The 18,173-nt window shown below is 38.2% G+C and overlaps 2 protein-coding genes across 6 annotated transcripts; both read left to right on the top strand.

Annotated features, from left to right (window-relative positions):
* The first annotated feature begins 68 nt into the window (after positions 1 to 68).
* Positions 69 to 4,134, top strand: LOC113756523 (pentatricopeptide repeat-containing protein At1g74900, mitochondrial-like). 5 transcript variants are annotated; one of them, XM_027300163.1, is made up of 5 exons: positions 69 to 1,678; positions 2,449 to 2,543; positions 3,220 to 3,296; positions 3,394 to 3,451; positions 3,830 to 4,134. In XM_027300163.1, the coding sequence occupies exon 1, from the start codon at positions 179 to 181 to the stop codon at positions 1,652 to 1,654; it is 1,476 nt and encodes a 491-aa protein (XP_027155964.1). In that variant the 5' UTR covers positions 69 to 178; the 3' UTR covers positions 1,655 to 1,678; positions 2,449 to 2,543; positions 3,220 to 3,296; positions 3,394 to 3,451; positions 3,830 to 4,134. The 5 variants fall into 5 exon arrangements, with proteins under 5 accessions (XP_027155964.1, XP_027155963.1, XP_027155960.1 ...); XM_027300162.1 differs by having other exon boundaries at positions 3,394 to 3,476; XM_027300159.1 differs by lacking the exon at positions 3,394 to 3,451.
* Positions 4,135 to 10,785: 6,651 nt separating this feature from the next.
* On the top strand, positions 10,786 to 14,294 carry LOC113756524 (protein FAR1-RELATED SEQUENCE 5-like). The gene is made up of 7 exons (XM_027300165.1): positions 10,786 to 12,903; positions 13,027 to 13,116; positions 13,320 to 13,400; positions 13,568 to 13,639; positions 13,805 to 13,912; positions 14,026 to 14,094; positions 14,223 to 14,294. Exons 1-7 carry the CDS (start codon positions 10,786 to 10,788, stop codon positions 14,292 to 14,294), a joined length of 2,610 nt encoding a protein of 869 aa, XP_027155966.1.
* The last annotated feature ends 3,879 nt before the right edge of the window (positions 14,295 to 18,173 follow it).

The following is an 18,173-nucleotide window of genomic DNA, read 5'->3' as shown; positions in this document are numbered from 1 at the left end:
CCATTTTCTTCCTTTTTTCCCCCTCTTCATTTTTTATGTTTATATCTTCTGCCACCGGCGGAAGCTCCCCGCTTGCCACCGCCCGCCAGTGTCGCCACCGTCGTCCATTTCCTTTAGCAGCATGATAGAACGGTGGCGTTTTGCGGTCTCTTCTGCCACCGTCTTGCTAATTTAAATTATGTCAAAACTACACAAAACAGCGATAGGCCCCAAGTTCCCCGATTTCTCCTCTGCAAAAACCCCTCTGAAACCGCACATAGCCCCTCCGCCACCACCGACAGCGGCGGAGGTGGACGTTACCTCCATAACCAACCTCGTTCTCAAGACAAACCCAGAAATTTTGACTCAAAATTTACCCACCCTTGTGCAATGGACCCCTGAGCTTGTCCACACGATTCTCAAACGCCTGTGGAACCATGGCCCGAAAGCTCTCCAGTTCTTCAAAGCCCTCGACCCCCATCTCTCTTACACCCACTCCGCCACCGCATTCGACTACGCCATCGACATTGCTGCCAGAATGCGGGATTACAAGACCCTATGGGCCCTTGTGGCTCAAATGCGGACTATAAAGCTCGGTCCTGGCCCGAAAACCTTCGCCATCATCCTCGAAAGGTATGTGGCTTCTGGCAAAGCTGATAAGGCGGTTGACCTTTTCTTGTCAATGCATAAACATGGTTGTCCTCAGGATTTGACTTCGTTCAATTCTTTTCTTGATGTGCTCTGTAAGGCGAAGCAGGCTGAAATAGCCTATAATCTGTTTAAGGTGTTTAGGAGGAAGTTTAGAGTTGATATGATTAGTTATAACATTCTCGCTAATGGGTATTGTATAATGAAGCGAACGCCAAAGGCATTGGAAATTTTGAAGGAAATGGTAGAGAGAGGATTGGAGCCAAATGTGATGACTTATAATATAATTCTTAAAGGTTTCTTTAGAGCAGGGCAAACGAAGGAAGCTTGGGAGTTTTTCTTGCAAATGAAGAGGAGAAAATGTGAGATTGATGTGGTGACTTATACTACTATGGTTCACGGTTTTGGTGTTGCAGGTGAGGTTGAGAGGTCCCGTAAGCTGTTTGATGAGATGGTTGGAGCTGGAGTGCTTCCCTCAGTAGCAACTTACAATGCTCTGATTCAAGTTTTATGTAAGAAAGACAATGTGGAAAATGCAATTTTGGTGTTTGATGAGATGTTGCGGAAGGGCTATTTACCTAATGTCACTACTTATAATGTGCTCATTAGAGGTTTGTGTCATGTCGGTAAAATGGACAGGGCAGTTGAGTATATGGACAAGATGAAAGAAGATGAGTGTGAGCCTAATGTTCAGACATACAATCTTGTAATTCGATATTATTGTGATGATGGAGAATTTGCGAAGGCCTTCGAATTGTTTGAGAAAATGGGTAGTGGGCATTGCTTACCTAACTTAGATACTTATAACATCTTGATCAGTGCAATGTTTGTCAGAAAGAAATCCGATGATTTGGTGGTGGCAGGAAAGTTGTTGATAGAAATGATTGACAGAGGATTTCTGCCTCGAAGGTTTACTTTCAACCGCATTCTGAATGGGCTTTTGCTTACGGGTAATCAAGAATTTGCTAGAGAGATTTTGCGACTGCAAAGCGGATCTGGCCGGCTTCCTCGTCATTTGAGACTATGATTGTGTTGCATTACCTCAGGCAAAGTATGTTTGCTTTAAAGATTGCAATGGTCCAACCTTTTCCATTGGCATGCAAGTTTGTCTTCTGCATTTTCTTCAGTTGATATACTTGAGGTTTAGGATTTGATGAAACTTCAGCTTAATTTTCGAACTGAAAACTAATTATTGTGTTCTATGACAGTAGCAGTGCCAGATAAAAGACAATTTGTTACATTCATGTCTTGGAGCGAGATATTTAGACTGAACTTTGGAACTATCAATGATCAAATTGTTGAAAATGCGAGCTTTTGCTTCTTTGTTTGGGTCAATTCCTTGTGGCAAACTGTATTTATAAATAGGATTGTTTTCCAGTTCTGGGCGTGCTGGACATATTGTTTTGAAGTTTATATTCTTGGAAATAGATGGTTTTATATTCGATAGCACCTTTTTTTTTGGGTTGCATTGGTTTGCATTTGGAGAATTTCTTTCACTTGACTGTTGCCACAATCACCTTTGTGTCAATATATCATATCTGCAGAAACAAAATTTTCCTTTATGACTATTTGCTTACTAGGCTTCTTTCTCAAGATTGGATTAACAAAGGTCTATAATTGTAACATTTTACATGAATTGTTAGCATTTTTCCTGTGAGCCAGTTAAAGGTTGGGACCTTGAGAAATGAGTCTATCAGTGGGACATCCTGTTTGTGCTTATGTTTCTGTCTTATCTAATTCAGCTTAATTCAAGAAACAGAAACTTGTTTCTCCATACTACTAGTTATCTAATTCAGCTTTTCTTCTTGAGACTGAGAATAGGAGAGGAAGTATTCAGTAAATGATGGAATTGTGCCGGCGAAAGGAAGGGCAAGGTGGAACTTTTGCAAACCTTTTGATGATTGTTTCTGCTTTAGGTACTTCTGTTCTTTCCTTTATATTCTTTAACGTGGGTACTCTCTTCTGCATTTGGAGTCCATTTGCTTTGTGTTTTTTGGAGTGGGAAGTACCTAATGAAGGATTGGCCTTACAGTTCTGGAGCAAGGGAGGAACATACCTATTGCTGATTGCATTAACTTAAGAACATGCATGCTTTTATTTACTCTATCACAATTGCTAGTAAGTCAAAATTGCGAAGAAAATAAGCAATCAATTTGTAAGATTCTCATTCTTTGCTTTTGTACTATCCAGTCAATAAAGAACTTAAAGAAAGAAGAAGATATAGATCATGTTAATATCCTCTTGGAGATAATGATCCAGTGAAGGATGGAGTTACAGACGGTAAAATGCCAAGTTTATACGCAGGCTGCAGAAAACTAATGGTCTAAAGCCTACAGGAAGCGCTTGATCATAGACCACAGTGGTGTACCTGGGCATTTTGCTACATTTTCAATGTTAGCAATATTCTTATAGAAGTAGTTAATACAGGGGTTATTCCATCTTATTACTGTCTCAGTTAAGAAATCAACAGTTGCTTTATCATCCATATCAGAAGTTGTACGTGGTATTGTATATGTCGTTTATTCTATCTATGAAGTACTTGAGTTGGTGTTTGTCACTGGACTAAGTTGTGAAATTCTTGGTACATGTCAGCTTTTAGCTGAGGAGTTGAAGATGGAAGTGAAAATATGGCTTTCCAGATTGCCACCATATTGCTCAGCTTTGCTTAGGTAGGTGAAAACCTGGAAGGTACTGTACTGATTGGAATGCAAAACCTGGACTATTCCTTTTGTGATGCAAATGATAGTACCTTTTGCCAACTTGCAGGATACTGGTATCTTTATCCCAGGCCTATGCTACTAGCATCTGATCCTATTTCACTGTAGTTTGTATAATGTATCAAAATAGGGGTGCTTACCATTCTATTTCTTGATCACTTGATTGTTATTCTTGGAACAAATTCTGTTTTTATTTGCCCATGTCAAACGTACCAACGCCAGTATATTTCCCTTGTACAAGTTCTAAGAGATGTGATTCTCATTATGGACATCTGAGATCAATAAAACCTATGAAAAGGTCTTCGTCCCTTGGGTCACACTCTTGATAAGTCCTTATTTGTTTCTCCATTTCTTTAAGTATGCATTTTGTAGTTCATTTTAGTTTTTTATTATTTAATTGTGATCATCTCTCAAGATTTGAAGAATTGAGAATTTATGCCCCAATTGATCAAGTCCCTCTGATCTTTTGCATTACTATTTCTCAGAGGCTGTTTTAAGTGTGATGCTTCAAGTATCTTGAGCTCAAGAAAGTTGATTTCAGTACCTGGTGGATTGCAAAGTCAATTGCAAGAGAGAATGCATATACACTTGCTTGCTACAGTGAGGTTCGAAGTAGTCAAACAAAGAGAATAAACAGCAGGTGATAAGAACAATAATGTCCAGTGATTCATGCAGGGGCCTGGTGCAGTTGTTGAAGGTGATGCTACGAGGTCCCCTCTGGTGTCTGAAACCTGCTGGGCATAATTCAAGTTGAATTGGCCTGTTGGATTTTGCTTCAGGGGTTGTAGTGATCTACGTGTAGTGATCATCTTGCATTCTTAAACTGCATGCTCCTGTATTTCTCATAACTGAACCACAGATGAAGGGTGTACTAGAGATCGTCAACATGATCCTATAGTAAGTGAAACCGTGAACAACAGTGCAGATATCCTATCCTACATGCAGGACTTTCAAGATAGCTAGTACGGATCTCAATGTGAAGTTAGTAACCAATGTGAAACATTTCCAGAGTCATTGGAAAGTAATACAGGACATGAGCTTATCCATCTGGTTTTTAAGAAGGCCAAGGAACAAAAGAGCAACTCTCAAGCAACATTGATGAAACCTCCTCCTTCCTTGGGGGTTGCTTTAAGTTTGTACTCCTATTTATTTTGTTGACAAGCTGCCCTTGTGTTCACACTTCATTATTGAAAATTTTGTTTGAAAAAAAAAAATTGTAAAGGTTTATACTAAAATGATCACTCCTTTTAGGTGGATCCCATTTGCATGTACATATTCATGGAAACGTTGTAAAATCGAGTAAGATTGAATAGTGAAGTTAATTAACAATAATTAACAAAAAAGGTTTGGCGCCTAATTCCACCAATATAATGGGAGTCCAAATGCATGTCAATTGAAAATTGTACTGATTGGTAAGTATGTTGGTGTTATACTTTGTGGATTTTGAATGGAAAAAACATTAAAATTTAGTGGATAGAATAACGTGGAATGTGATATTTGATCATATTCCTAAATGTAACATACGTTTCTAGTTTCAATAAAACTGTCTTCTGTGACGCCCCGAAAAGTATGAGTGTGAGAACCCAAAAATTTTCTAATTTTCTAGGGTTTATTTTATTGAATCGCCCCGCCTTTTCTACATTTTTCTTTACTAGAACTTTTCCCAGATAATTCTTATGAGTAAATATAGGTTTTAGATGATTTTTCTAGTATCGGTTAGTTTTTGAGAAATTAAGGATATATAACGGATGTGGGACCCGCTAGTGCGAAATGTTCGGAAAAATTCGGCCAATTAGGTTAAGTTCCGGACACTGGGTGAAATTTATTGGGTGTTAAGAGATAAATAGAGGTTGTGATGTGATTGATGTGAGAGAGAAAAAGGATAGAGATGCTTTAAATGGAGTGACAAGTGTCACTATCTCATTGGTTGGACTTGTTGGACAACTATTCACTTTTTTGACTTTTTACCATTTAGTTAAAATATCTCAAAAACTTACCAAAAATTCACTCTTTCCTCCTCCCTCTTGGTCGGCCATCTTGAACAAAGAAGAAAGAAAACTCTTCCAATTTCTAGCTTCTATTTAGCTCAAATCTTCCAAAACAATCACATAAACTTGTTTCTACTCCATAAAATCTCTTCATTAGGTATTATTTAGTAGTTTGGTGAAGTGTTTGGAGAAGCTAAGGTGTCAAGCAACTCTCTCTCTCTTGTCTTACTAGGTGAGTAATGAATGAACCTTCTCCTTCATCTAATGAAGCTTAATTGATGCCTAGTGATAGTTAAAGTGATGAATTTTGTGGTTATTTCTTGCTTTTGGATGAATTGATGAAGTTTTCAATTTATTGGTGATTTTTCTGGTTTAATATGATCATGATGGTGTGGCTATCTTTGATGATTGGAAATGATGTTTAATAACTCTAGTAGGTGTAAATGATTGATAATTGCAATCAATTTCTGTTTTGGAAGAAATTCTGGAAAATTAGGGTTCTTGGTTCTTCATTCTGTCCGAAATTTTTGGTCCTAGATAGAGGCCGAATTGGCCTTGGCTTAAAACATGAAAGTTGTAGGTATTGATGTTTTAAAGGTGCCTGTAAAATTTCAGGTTAATCGGAGTAGTGTAGAATGAGATAAGCCGAAATTACTATTGCTGTTCTGGGTTCATCAGGATGTTAGAACTGCGTCTGAAATGGGTTGTTTTGCCTGGAATTGTTTTGGATTTGGGTGTTGAGGTCTTCTGATGAAATGTATCCCTGTTTCTAAGCTTTCGGATGGCTTTGGAATTTCTGGATTTGGCCTTGTGTAGGCTGAGTTATGATGTTTGTATTAGAATACGGTTTGTGACCCTGTTTTGCGATTCTGGTACCGTTTTCCATGATTTCGACTTGTGTTGATTCGGATCTAGTTTAAGGTGTCTTCATGAGAATCGTAGGCCTTCCTCATAGCTTCGAAACGGTGTCTCGTTCACCTTGATCCGATATTCCTAGCCTAACCTTTGATCAAAACGGTTTGAGATGGCCGATTTGGCCGTTTCCGTTTGCCGTTCCGCGCGAGCGCGTGTGCCGATTTTTGCCGTTTTGCTTGTTTTGGATCTGTTAGTAGCCGTTTGTGATATAATGTGGTAAAATCTTCTATTTCAGACAGTGGTGAGCTAGGCGGAGCCGGTGGGGCCCACTACTAGCGAACACGCGCGAAGCGATTTTGCTTTAGTACTACTTTTGGTATTTTGAGTAAGTATTCAGGCCGCTCTTGTGTGTTCGTTGCTTATGTGTTTCGATTTGTATGAAGAGGGTACCTAGGCGAGGGTGTACTTTATCGCACTCGACCTAGACCCTAATCTGCGCACCTATCTATACATGGCTAGTGTATATGAGCAATTTTGGAACTAAAACCCTTGAGCTTGTGGCTCAGGGTAACTTTTGAATAATTTTGTGAAATTTGTGAGTTTGGGGCTGATCTCAATACCTCGAGGGACTATTCGAGCCGGTTAGGGCTTGGTCGAAGTCAGTCCAACTTGGATTGAGGTCACCAAGTTTGTGAATCCGATTCACCGAATTGTGAACCAAGTTTGTGACCCGAGCTTGTGACTCAAGCTCAAGTTTGTGATTTCGTTCGCCCAGGCAAGTTTGTGAGGTGACTGGCCAGTGAGGGTGATAAGGTGTCCGGTGGGTGTACAAGTGAAGTTCTACGGACCTTATTTATGGTCGACGGAGTGTCGACAGGAGATCACGCATGGCAAATGACTTGGCTTTGAAGCCATATGTATCCTTATCATGTGATGTTATTTTTCTGCTTTTGCTTTACTCCTACTGTGTAAATGTGGTTACGTGAAATTTACGTTTTTACCCCTGTTTACTTACTAAGCTTCTAGCTTACCCCGTTTCCTTTGTTTTCCTTAGCAGGGGACGACGCGGGGAACTTTGGGACTCTGCCGTTAGTATAGTTAGGTCTCGTTTGTAATAGTTGGACAGTTAGGATGTTTATTTTTGTTTTGGTGGGTTGTATAAGGACCCTCCTTAGGGTCTACCTTCTACTGGTTGTTGTTATAGTATATTAGAGAGGTTTGACTTGATGCTTTTGAAGATGTAAATAGAACTTGTGGTGGTTGTATATATTATAGACAGTTCTCTTTTGGTTTACTATCATTTTATTAGTTTTGTGTTTCGAGTCCTGGCGCGAGCTAGGCAGGCGGCCCACCGATACCCTTGGGTTCGCCCTTGGGAGAGGTGGGGTCGTCACATCTTCTATCATAAAAACTACTTAACTATTACCCCTTTCCTCCTCCTCAAAAGGAGATAAGAATTTGTCATCTAGATTTGACATACATGTACCTGTGTTTGGATTGTAAAAAATAACATTTTATTTACACTTTATTTACACACACTGGCTTACTTGTATCATCAACACATTTTCCAATCACCTTTTTATCTCACATATATCATATCAAAAAAATGTTATAGTATTTTTTTCACAAAATCATTTCAAATAATTTATAATCCAAACACTATGTTTGAGGATAAGTCGGAGGTTCCTTGGAGTTTTAGAAATTTAATGTACTCCACTACTGTGAGCTCAACTGTTATAGGGTGAGCACTAATAAGTGCAATTTCTTGGAAGGTTTTTTTGCTTATCTGATCTACTACACAATTAATTAATCATTAAGCACTCTAAATCGTATTAGTATTATGTAGTTGTAGCATTTTATAAAGATACTAATCAGAAAAGCTCCACATGGTTGGGTTCCTTAGTTAGGGGAGTGAGGCAGGGATGGTTCTTTGAACAGTGTAACATTTTTTGAATATTTTATAATTTTATGTAAACTTTTCATACATCTTTATAATATGAGATGTGATATTTTGTTACTGTTCATGTGGGTCCCATATATCATTAAAGGTGTTTCTGTCATTAAGTTTTATGAATAGTTCACATAGAATTATATGTTGTTAACAAAAAAGTTATATCATTCAGAACGATTGGGTTCGTTAGTTAGGCGAGTGGGGCAGGGACGGTTTCCTGAACAGCATAACTATTTGTGTGGATCCCATATATAATAATTATATTTATATTATTAAGTTTTATGAATAATTCACGTAGAATTATGGATACGGGGCAGGAGCGGTCCTCTGACGACCGCTCCTGAACGGTCTCCTCACAATAAAAAACGTGAGGAGACAAATGAGCCAAGTCAGCAAGGCTGAAGCAGGGCACAAAAACGACGCCGTTCCAAATAAAAAAATGTTGACTTCCAAACGGGAGCAGACGGAGCAAACGGAAGAGAATTGGTTTTTGAAATTCAAGTTGAAATTTTGAATTAGCCGCAGAAAACAAAACTGAGGGAAGCCAAATAATTAAATTGTGAAGGTAATCTACTCTGACCAACCACTCACTGAAGGCAGAAAGCTGAAGTTCAGGTGGGATTCAACCTACTGGGTGTTTCTAGGTGAAGTGGGTGTAGTCTACTCTGATGAATGTAGCAATTGACAGAAAAGTGGGTGGAGAGGCAGGCGGCATGGAAGAAGCAAACAGAGATGAAGCCAAAGTTTGTCCGTAAAACTGAATAGCAGAAGCAGTTGTGGTCTCCAATTGGGTATAAGAGTGTTGTATGTATTCTGAATGCGTGCAAGAGCGGCGGTAAGGTAGAAGCAAATAGAGGAAATTCAGCATCTCACGAAACCAGATTTTGTCCTTCAACTTAATAGCAGAAGCAGCTACGTCTCCGACTTCGGTGAAACGTGAAGCGTATTAGCAGACCAAGGTAACATGACTGAACCATGTCAGTAATTGTGGCCAATAATTTGTCACCCAAATGCACATCTGTTAAAGGAAGGATGAAATTAGAGTCACTGAAGACATAATATGAAGATGATAGAAGAATAGTGAAGTTGTACTGTATTTGTATGTGTGTACCGTATCTGTGTGTGTGTGAGCATTCAGCTTTTCAGTGATGGACTATAATGGGATAGTAGTTTTTGGAAGACCTAGGGTTATGTATTCAAGTAAACCGTCGACTGGAATTAGGGAAAGATGAGAGAAACAAAGTCACATTTAACAAGTGAATGAATATACATCCTGTTGTAAATTAGTTACATGTTATAGCCACCGTATTACAATTGATATGAATCATTGTGCATCTAGTAATTGGTCCATGCTCATGGAGCAATATTAGTTTGCCCCTCTCCTGACCATATAGTGTGTATAAAATGGAGGCGTAGAGTTGAATGAGGTGAAGCAGAGGAAAAGACACATATGTGAATAATAAATGGGTGAACCTTGTGTTGTAAGTCAATTACATGATGTAAGAAATATATTACAATGAGTAGAAAGTAGGGTTATGTATTCAAGTAAACCATCGACTGGAATTAGGGAAAGATGAGAGAAACAAAGTCACATTTAACAAGTGAATGAATATACATCTTGTTGTAAATTAGTTACATGTTATAGCCACCGTATTATAATTAATATGAATTATTGTGCATGTAGTAATTGGTCCATGCTCATGGAGCAATATTAGTTTGCCCCTCTCCTGACCATACAGTGTGTATAAAATGGAGGCGTAGAGTTGAATGAGGTGAAGCAGAGGAAAAGACACATATGTGAATAATAAATGGGTGAACCTTGTGTTGTAAGTCAATTACATGATGTAAGAAATATATTACAATGAGTAGAAAGTAGGGTTATGTATTCAAATAAACCATCGACTAGAATTAGGGAAAGATGAGAGAAACAAAGTCACATTTAACAAGTGAATGAATATACATCTTGTTGTAAATTAGTTACATGTTATAGCCACCGTATTACAATTGATATGAATTATTGTGCATCTAGTAATTGGTCCATGCTCATGGAGCAATATTAGTTTGCCCCTCTCCTAACCATACAGTGTGTATAAAATAGAGGCGCAGAGTTGAATGAGGTGAAACAGAGGAAAAGACACATATGTGAATAATAAATGGGTGAACCTTGTGTTGTAAGTCAATTACATGATGTAAGAAATATATTACAATGAGTAGAAAGTACTTGTTTGGCCCTCAAAATGTAGAAAAAGTAGAAAATGTGGAGTTGGTTTATGCGGTTGTCATTAACGAATGACATAAGGTCCAGTAAGTTAAAGAATCTAGAATCAAAATATAATCACCAGCGTGGATGTACATACAGTTAAAATAGACTTACATCGTGTGACCAATACATTACAGTCCGTATAAGTTAGTGTACATGGAGTTGTATTTGTACATAGATAATGTCGTTGTCTTAGAGTAAAAGTAAGGTGATGTGAATCATTAATCATATTGATAAGCGTAATAATAGGATTTGGTATACGAGTAATGTGTGATTCATAACACATTATAAATGGTAATATACATTTATATTGTCGTTTATGTACATACTATTCATGAAATGTTGCAAATTAGGGTGTTTGATGCATAATTGGCAGGAGTAGAAGTAATGGATTACAGCAAATTGACAGAAAATGGGACCCCTGAATTAGGAATGGAGTTCAACAGTGAAGAGGATGCGTACAAGTTTTACAACAAGTATGCCTTTAAAATGGGTTTCAGTGTACGTAAAGACTATCTGAATAAAGATAAAGACGGCGTGACCACGTCTAGGAGATATAGTTGCTGCAAGGAAGGTGTGAAACGCAAGTACGAAGGTGATGTGATGCCAAAGAGGACACGAGCGCCGATGAAAACAGGGTGTGGAGCTAAGATGGTTATCGTGTTGTTTAGAGGGACAATGAAGTACCGTGTGCATGACCTTGTCTTAGAGCATAATCATGAGTTGCACATTGCTCAATGTGCTCACATGATGCCATCACAAAGAAAAGTGAGTGTGGCTCAAGGATTCCAAGCTGAAATAAGCGAGGATGCTGGGCTTTCATTGAAACAGAGCCATGAGCTTATGGGAACGGAAGCAGGTGGAATGGGTAATGTGGGATATACTCGGGATGATCTTAAACGATATCTTCGAACGAGACGGGAAAGGAGCTTGAAATATGGAGAAGCAGGTAGCATGCTGAATTATTTTCAAGAGCAAACACTCGAGAATCCATCCTTTTTTCATGCCGTACAGCTGGACTGTGAAGAGCAGATAACGAATATCTTTTGGGCTGATGCAGGAATGTTAATTGACTACAACTTTTTTGGAGACGTAGTCACATTCGACACAACCTACAAAACAAATAAAGAATACCGGCCACTTGGAGTATTTGTGGGTTTTAACCAGCATAGGCAAATTGTGATATTCGGTGCTGCCCTTATGTATGATGAGACGATAGATTCTTTCAAATGGGTGTTTGGTACATTTTTAGAAGCAATGTGCGGAAAACATCCAAGTACCATACTAACCGACCAAGATCACGCCATGGCAGCCGCTCTTTCAATTGTCATGCCTGAAACATTTCACGGTCTATGTACGTTTCACATAAGGCGTAATTTTATGAAACATCTTGGCAATCACTACAAGGAAAATAGTGATCTTCCATACATGTTTGGTGCCTGCATGTATGAGTTTGAAGAAGTGGAACAATTCAATAGGGTGTGGGAGGCGATGGTGAAAAAACACAATCTTGAAAATAATGAATGGCTCTCGGGGTTGTACAAAATTCGTGATAAATGGGCAAGGTGCATGATGAAAGAAAGATGGACCGCGGGAATGCGAAGCACCCAACTCAGCGAAAGCCTAAATGCAGCAATTAAAAATCATTTGAAACTGGATCATGACCTTGTGCAGTTCTTTAGACATTTCAATCGGGTGGTTGATGAAAAGAGACATAATGAACTGATCGCAGAATATGAAATGAGGCAAAAGCTCCCCATGGTAGGGTTAAGGCAAACACCTATGCTTGTGCATGCATCAGAGACGTATTCACCAACCGTATTTGTTGCATTCCAAAATGAATATGGCGAGTCAACAGCTATGGTTATATTGAGACAACAAGATGCAGCGATGTTTGTGGAGTTTGCGGTCATGAGATATGATGGAGGACCTGAAAGAACAGTAGTATTCAATCGGAATGATCTAAGTGTACGTTGTAGTTGCAAAAAATACGAGAATGAAGGCATTTTATGTGGGCACGCGTTGAAGGTGTTTGATACCGTGGGCATAAAAATAATTCCTCCTGAATACATTAAGAGGCGATGGACAAAAAGAGCTCGGGCTGGAGATTGTTTTGATCGGCGAGGACAGGAAGTTGTGGCTGATCCTAAAGTCATGATTTCAACTCGTTATCGGGAGCTCGCTCCAGCCATGATTAAGGTCGCAACTCGAGCAGCAATGTCGGAGGACACCAGCAAAGTAGCAATCACTGTCATATCCGATTTGTCAAAGAGAGTTGAGCTCCTCCTCTCAGAAAGCGAAGAGCAACCTTTGCAAAATCAAAAAAATCTGAATATGGAGGAACGAGATAAAATTGAAATTGTAAATGAAATGGGGGAGGCAGTAGTCGCAAGAGGCATTAAAAAACGAGGCGGTGGGAAGAAAAGTAGAGTGATGCGAAGTTGGGTCGATAAATTTGACAGAGTAAAAAGAAAATCTAGATTATCAAGGACTACACAGACTACGGTATGGATCAAATTTTGGTACATGGGGAACATTTATGCTAAAACTAAGTTATTGTTATACTATTAACTAAAGTTTAGGTAACATTCATTATGAAATAATATTATTGCCGTGTCAATACTGTAGGTCTCAGAATCGGAGCCGACATCGATTTCATTTGAAGAATACATGTTTATGGGATGCCGTTCATCTACTGACTCTGTTTCGGGAAGAAAAGTAGAGTGATGCGAAGTTGGGTCGATAAATTTGACAGAGTAAAAAGAAAATCTAGATTATCAAGGACTACACAGACTACGGTATGGATCAAATTTTGGTACATGGGGAACATTTATGCTAAAACTAAGTTATTGTTATACTATTAACTAAAGTTTAGGTAACATTCATTATGAAATAATATTATTGCCGTGTCAATACTGTAGGTCTCAGAATCGGAGCCGACATCGATTTCATTTGAAGAATACATGTTTATGGGATGCCGTTCATCTACTGACTCTGTTTCGGTTAGTATAAAATGGACATGACTCTTGCTTTTATTTGGATGTTTCTAACAGCATAAATAGTTACATTGATGTTACATTGTGTGATAATGTTGTTACGGCCGTCATCCCTCCTGATATACGTATTTTGTTTGTCTCATACAATGATTTTGCCCATACGAAACTTGTAGACGCATTCAATGAGTCAGACAGTGAATGGCCCTCCAAATGCTGTTGCTCCCGATATCGATGAAAGTCAAACGGTATGCTTACATTTAGTTGTTAAAATAAAACCTTCTTGTTCATGTAGTAGAGCTACCTTTTTTTCTTTAATTGTAACGGTGAGCTCCCGAAGGCTGTCAAATCATGCAAATTATGTAGTTAACGTATGCTCGCTTTAATAACGTATTATTTTTTATTATTTCAAGGTCCACCGTTTGGCTAATCAGGGGCCTCCTGCAAGTGTCCCTACAGAATGGATGCATCCCAGATTTTCTATTTTTTCCAAGCATAACTCCGTCAGAGATGTTTTAATGGTCTGATATATCATTTTTGTTATAATGTCTAGTCCAATTTAACTTTATAAGTGAGTAATATAGGCACTGGTAATGATTTGTTGACAGTCGATTACTTATACTATATAATGTAGGAGGAGCGTGGGGCAATTTCAACACACTGTGATGTTGATGCATATCATGTATTTGCACCATCACCTCAGGTGACAAATTTTTATCGTTACAGCACATATTTATGTAATGTTATTAATTGGAGACTTGGACATCGTATATCATTAATCGTATGTTTTATTAATAATATTTGCTGATTTGCCATCGTTACACATTTCAGGAAAGAAATAACACACAGGGATTGCAACTACGCGTTGACGTCGCCTCCCCCCAAAATGAGGTTGATGAATGATGTGTAACTATACATTTTGAACGAGACATTAAGTGGTTATCCCAACTTGAGAATGCTGCATATGTACGTTACAAGCAGTTAATAAGCTATTACAACTTATTGACGAGGTTATACAGGCACCATTGATGTTTCACTCTTTTCAAATTTAGACAAGTGGATTACAATTGTAATCGCATCTAGTGTTAGTAGTCATCAATAGTTTGTATTGGGTTGTATAAAATTGTTAGAAAATTATAAAGTTGGTAGAAAATTGAAGTAACAATTTTACAATAGAATTGAACGTGTTTTTTGTGATCGGATATTTTTCACTAAAACGACCATAACAGTTGAATGGTTATCGTGATATGTATACCGTTCTACTACATTCAATTGCATACCTTAATAACATATTTATTGGCATAGATCGCACCGCCAAAGGTACGATATATAGGATAACACAATCTAAAGTCTAAATTGTCTTGATTTTATTATGATGATAAATTCGAATTATTATTGGGCTATTTTTATAAAACATTATCATTTAGGCCATTTGTTTTGCATCGCTTGACGAATTTAGTGCACCATTGACATGATATATCACAGGCACATCAATTGGTATTACAAGTTTTTAGGTTAATTAAATTATGGTCAAGCCAGGTCACGACCACATTTTGGTAATAGGTGCGCATAAGAAAATGATTCCTTGGAGAACTAATTTGTAACGTTAAAATGAAGTTTTACAATGCAACAAAAAGGAAGAACGAACAGTACACAATGGGTTACAACCAGTTAGGGATCTGTTACTGTTACGTTACAACTAGTTACGACTGTTTAACAGGCATGATTAATATCCAAATATGGTAAGCAATTTGTTTGAGTAGAGATTATAATGAGTATAGTTTTACCGCTACCCTAACAAACATTGAACTACATCCCTTGTTATCAGTTGTATCCCATACAACACTTGGGAACGCCGTCATGCATTAGACAATGGGGTATGTACCTTTGAAAGTCATCGTCGCTTGATTCAGTAAAGTCAGATAGGTCCGGATCAGATATAAGCATGGGATCTGCTAAAATGTGCTGAACATCAAATTGTTTTCCAATACCATGTCTTTTTGCGGCTTGGATCTCGTGAAACCTGTGAAGCCTACGCTCCATCTGCATAATTTCTCGCTGTAGTCTATGTAATACGCTTGCATCATTGGCTTGTGGTCCTATAACAAGATCCGCCGACCTTGTTCTCGGGACGCGGAGGCTATGCCAGCGACAAAGTACCTCTAATTCCATTCTTCGCTCACGAACAGGCTCCCATATGGGTTTATGGTCCATAACGGAATAGCCAGACGGTAGATGATTATTGACGGTATTTTTAAAAATGTGACCTAAATTTCCCAGAGAGTTGTTGGTGTTAAGCGGAGCATTCTTGAACTCGCGTTTGGTACCATATAAAATCCTCCCGTCTGGTGTTTCGTACTTGCTGATGGCATTTGTTGGACCCAACGATACTTTCCGTCTTTTTTGCCGAACATTTGATGGTGAGCTTGTATGAGATCCTTCGTTTGTGGATTGCATGACTATGCTGATATCTACTGCTTTTTGGTTGGATGAAAGAAAGGATCTACTGATAAAGAAAAAGGTGGGAGAAAAAAAGAGGTAGAAATTTTTAACGGAGCACCTGTTTCAGACCATGCATAGTAAATGGTTTCTTCTGGCAACTTGACCAACTGCTTGCTGTGTCATTTCATGCTGTTCTCCACAGGATAGTACTCCTGGGTGAGTTGGTGAAGCCATGGAAACCACTTATTAACGAGAGAATAGACTCAACGTTTGGTCAAATGTATAGTGTGTGGATGGAATAATGGTTCAATTCGATTGGATCATGACCTGTACTCCAACAACAATTGGGTCGTGAATACCCAGTTATACATCAGTCACCTTACCTTTCAAGTGTAACAAGAAGTTGCAACCAGCATATGTACGTTACAAGAAATTAATAAGCTGTTACCGCTTATTGATGTGCTTGTACAGGCACCTTGTCATTTGCTTGTATGTTAAAACTTAGACAATTTGTTTATAATTGTATTAATGATAAGTATTACAGATAGTTGGGGAAGCACTTCAATAGGTAGTACTCCTTCAGTACAGAAATGAACTTACAATTGGCGGCTCGGCTTGGTTCCACGTGACCACATAATAAGTAACAGTTTCACAGAAGAACATGATACTTCGTTGGGACAAGTAATTTGAAAGTATGGTAACTAATATTTAAAATGCAACAAATTTTGATTACGCCATGTACCATTTTGAGTTACAACTAGTTATATATATGTTACAATTCATTACAACTAATGAATTTGCAATCGACAGTTTTTCGTCTTATCTAGTTAAAACTAGTGATATTACAACTAGAAATTTTCTGATATTACAACTAGTGATACTACAACTAGTTAATATCTGATGAACCTTTCCTCTTCTCTTGTTTGTGCAATTGCACTTGGCACAAACAACAAGTCCTCCCCCAACACATAAAATTTCATTAGACACTTTAGTAAGTGTCTAATGAGAACATAAAGATGATCGATTCGAACCCCAAAACAATTGATGTAGCGAGGCCTTCTCGAACATCTCATTAAATTAGCGAGATCTTCTCGAACATCATACAACCTACTGGCTGCTATTTGGTAGCCAAGAACTTGATTTTTGTGTGAACCCTCTATTGATGACACTGCAAATGAAGTTAGAGGCGGGTTGAAGAATACTAATAATAAATTTCAGGCACGAGTTCATTGCCACCCTTCAGTAGAATGATATGGGAAGTGTAAAGTAATTTAAAATGAAAAATATTTGTGCAGTAATGAAAGGTGGACGAAAAATTTTTTGTTGTTGAGGGATATACTACTGCACCCGCGCCCTTTTATAGTCCGCCAACAAAGAACAATGTGCTAAAATATCACTGGACAATGCATTTCAGGGCAAACAATTTCGTCATGGCAGTGGAAGTTGTAGAGTTCAATGCATGCCATTGAACTGTGTCACATCTGTTCAGACAATAAAATAAATTATGCAGCTTTTGTCATGAAATCACCTGTACACCAATATTAAGGGTCACGTGGATAAAGAGTTACACATCAGTGGCCTGTACGTTTCACTATGTACGGATTGCATTACAACCAGTTGAGTGTAGGTTACAATTCATTATAACTAATGAATTTGCAATCAGCAACTTTTCGTCTGCTCTATTTAAAACTGAATAATATTCCAACTAGATATTCCCCGATGTTACAACTAGTGATAATACAACTAGTTAATATTCGATGAAACTTTCCTCTTCTTTTGTTTGTGCTATTGCCCTTGGCAGAAACGATAATTCCTCCCACTGACACATTAAATTTCTTAGACACTTTATTAAGTGTCTATTGAGAATAGTTACAATGATCGTTTCGAACCCCAAAACATTGGGTAGCGAGGCCTTCTCGAATATCTCATTAAAATAGTGAGATCGACATTTTTCCATATGAAGCCAACTAGTATATCACGGGAGAAGAGACTGTAGACTCACATGCAGTGCTTGAACCATGTCAGATAAGTTTCGTTACATACAAAGCGTCACATTTGTAGTACAGACAGTGAATATACGTGTTACGTGCTGTTTCTAATCGTTTACAGGACAGCAATGTCGTCCCAAATGTGGAAGCATCATGATGGGTCACATGCTGTTAGTGAACTATTTCAAATCAATTCAGACAATAAAATAAATTTTGCAGCTGTCTTCTTGTTCTGGTCCTGTACACCAACTTTGAGAGGGGTGGAAGACTACTAATAATAAATTTTGTATTCGGGTTCATTGCCACCCTTCAGTAGTATGAAATGGGAAGTGTGAAGTGGAATACAATGAAA

This window comes from Coffea eugenioides, unplaced genomic scaffold (assembly GCF_003713205.1).
Source record: "Coffea eugenioides isolate CCC68of unplaced genomic scaffold, Ceug_1.0 ScVebR1_2398;HRSCAF=3420, whole genome shotgun sequence".
Taxonomy (NCBI): Eukaryota; Viridiplantae; Streptophyta; class Magnoliopsida; order Gentianales; family Rubiaceae; genus Coffea; species Coffea eugenioides.
The sequence above is the reverse complement of the archived record's forward strand: the minus strand, read 5'-3'. Positions and strand labels throughout refer to the sequence as shown.

Excerpts from the sequence above, each read along its gene's own strand:
- LOC113756523 (XM_027300159.1), top strand. The coding sequence starts at position 179 with ATGTCAAAACTACACAAAACAGCGATAGGCCCCAAGTTCCCCGATTTC.
- LOC113756524 (XM_027300165.1), top strand. The coding sequence starts at position 10,786 with ATGGATTACAGCAAATTGACAGAAAATGGGACCCCTGAATTAGGAATG. Across the intron at positions 13,117-13,319 it reads ACTCTGTTTCGGGAAGAAAA|GTCTCAGAATCGGAGCCGAC; the intron begins GTAGAGTGATGC and ends TCAATACTGTAG. Across the intron at positions 13,640-13,804 it reads ATATCGATGAAAGTCAAACG|GTCCACCGTTTGGCTAATCA; the intron begins GTATGCTTACAT and ends TATTATTTCAAG.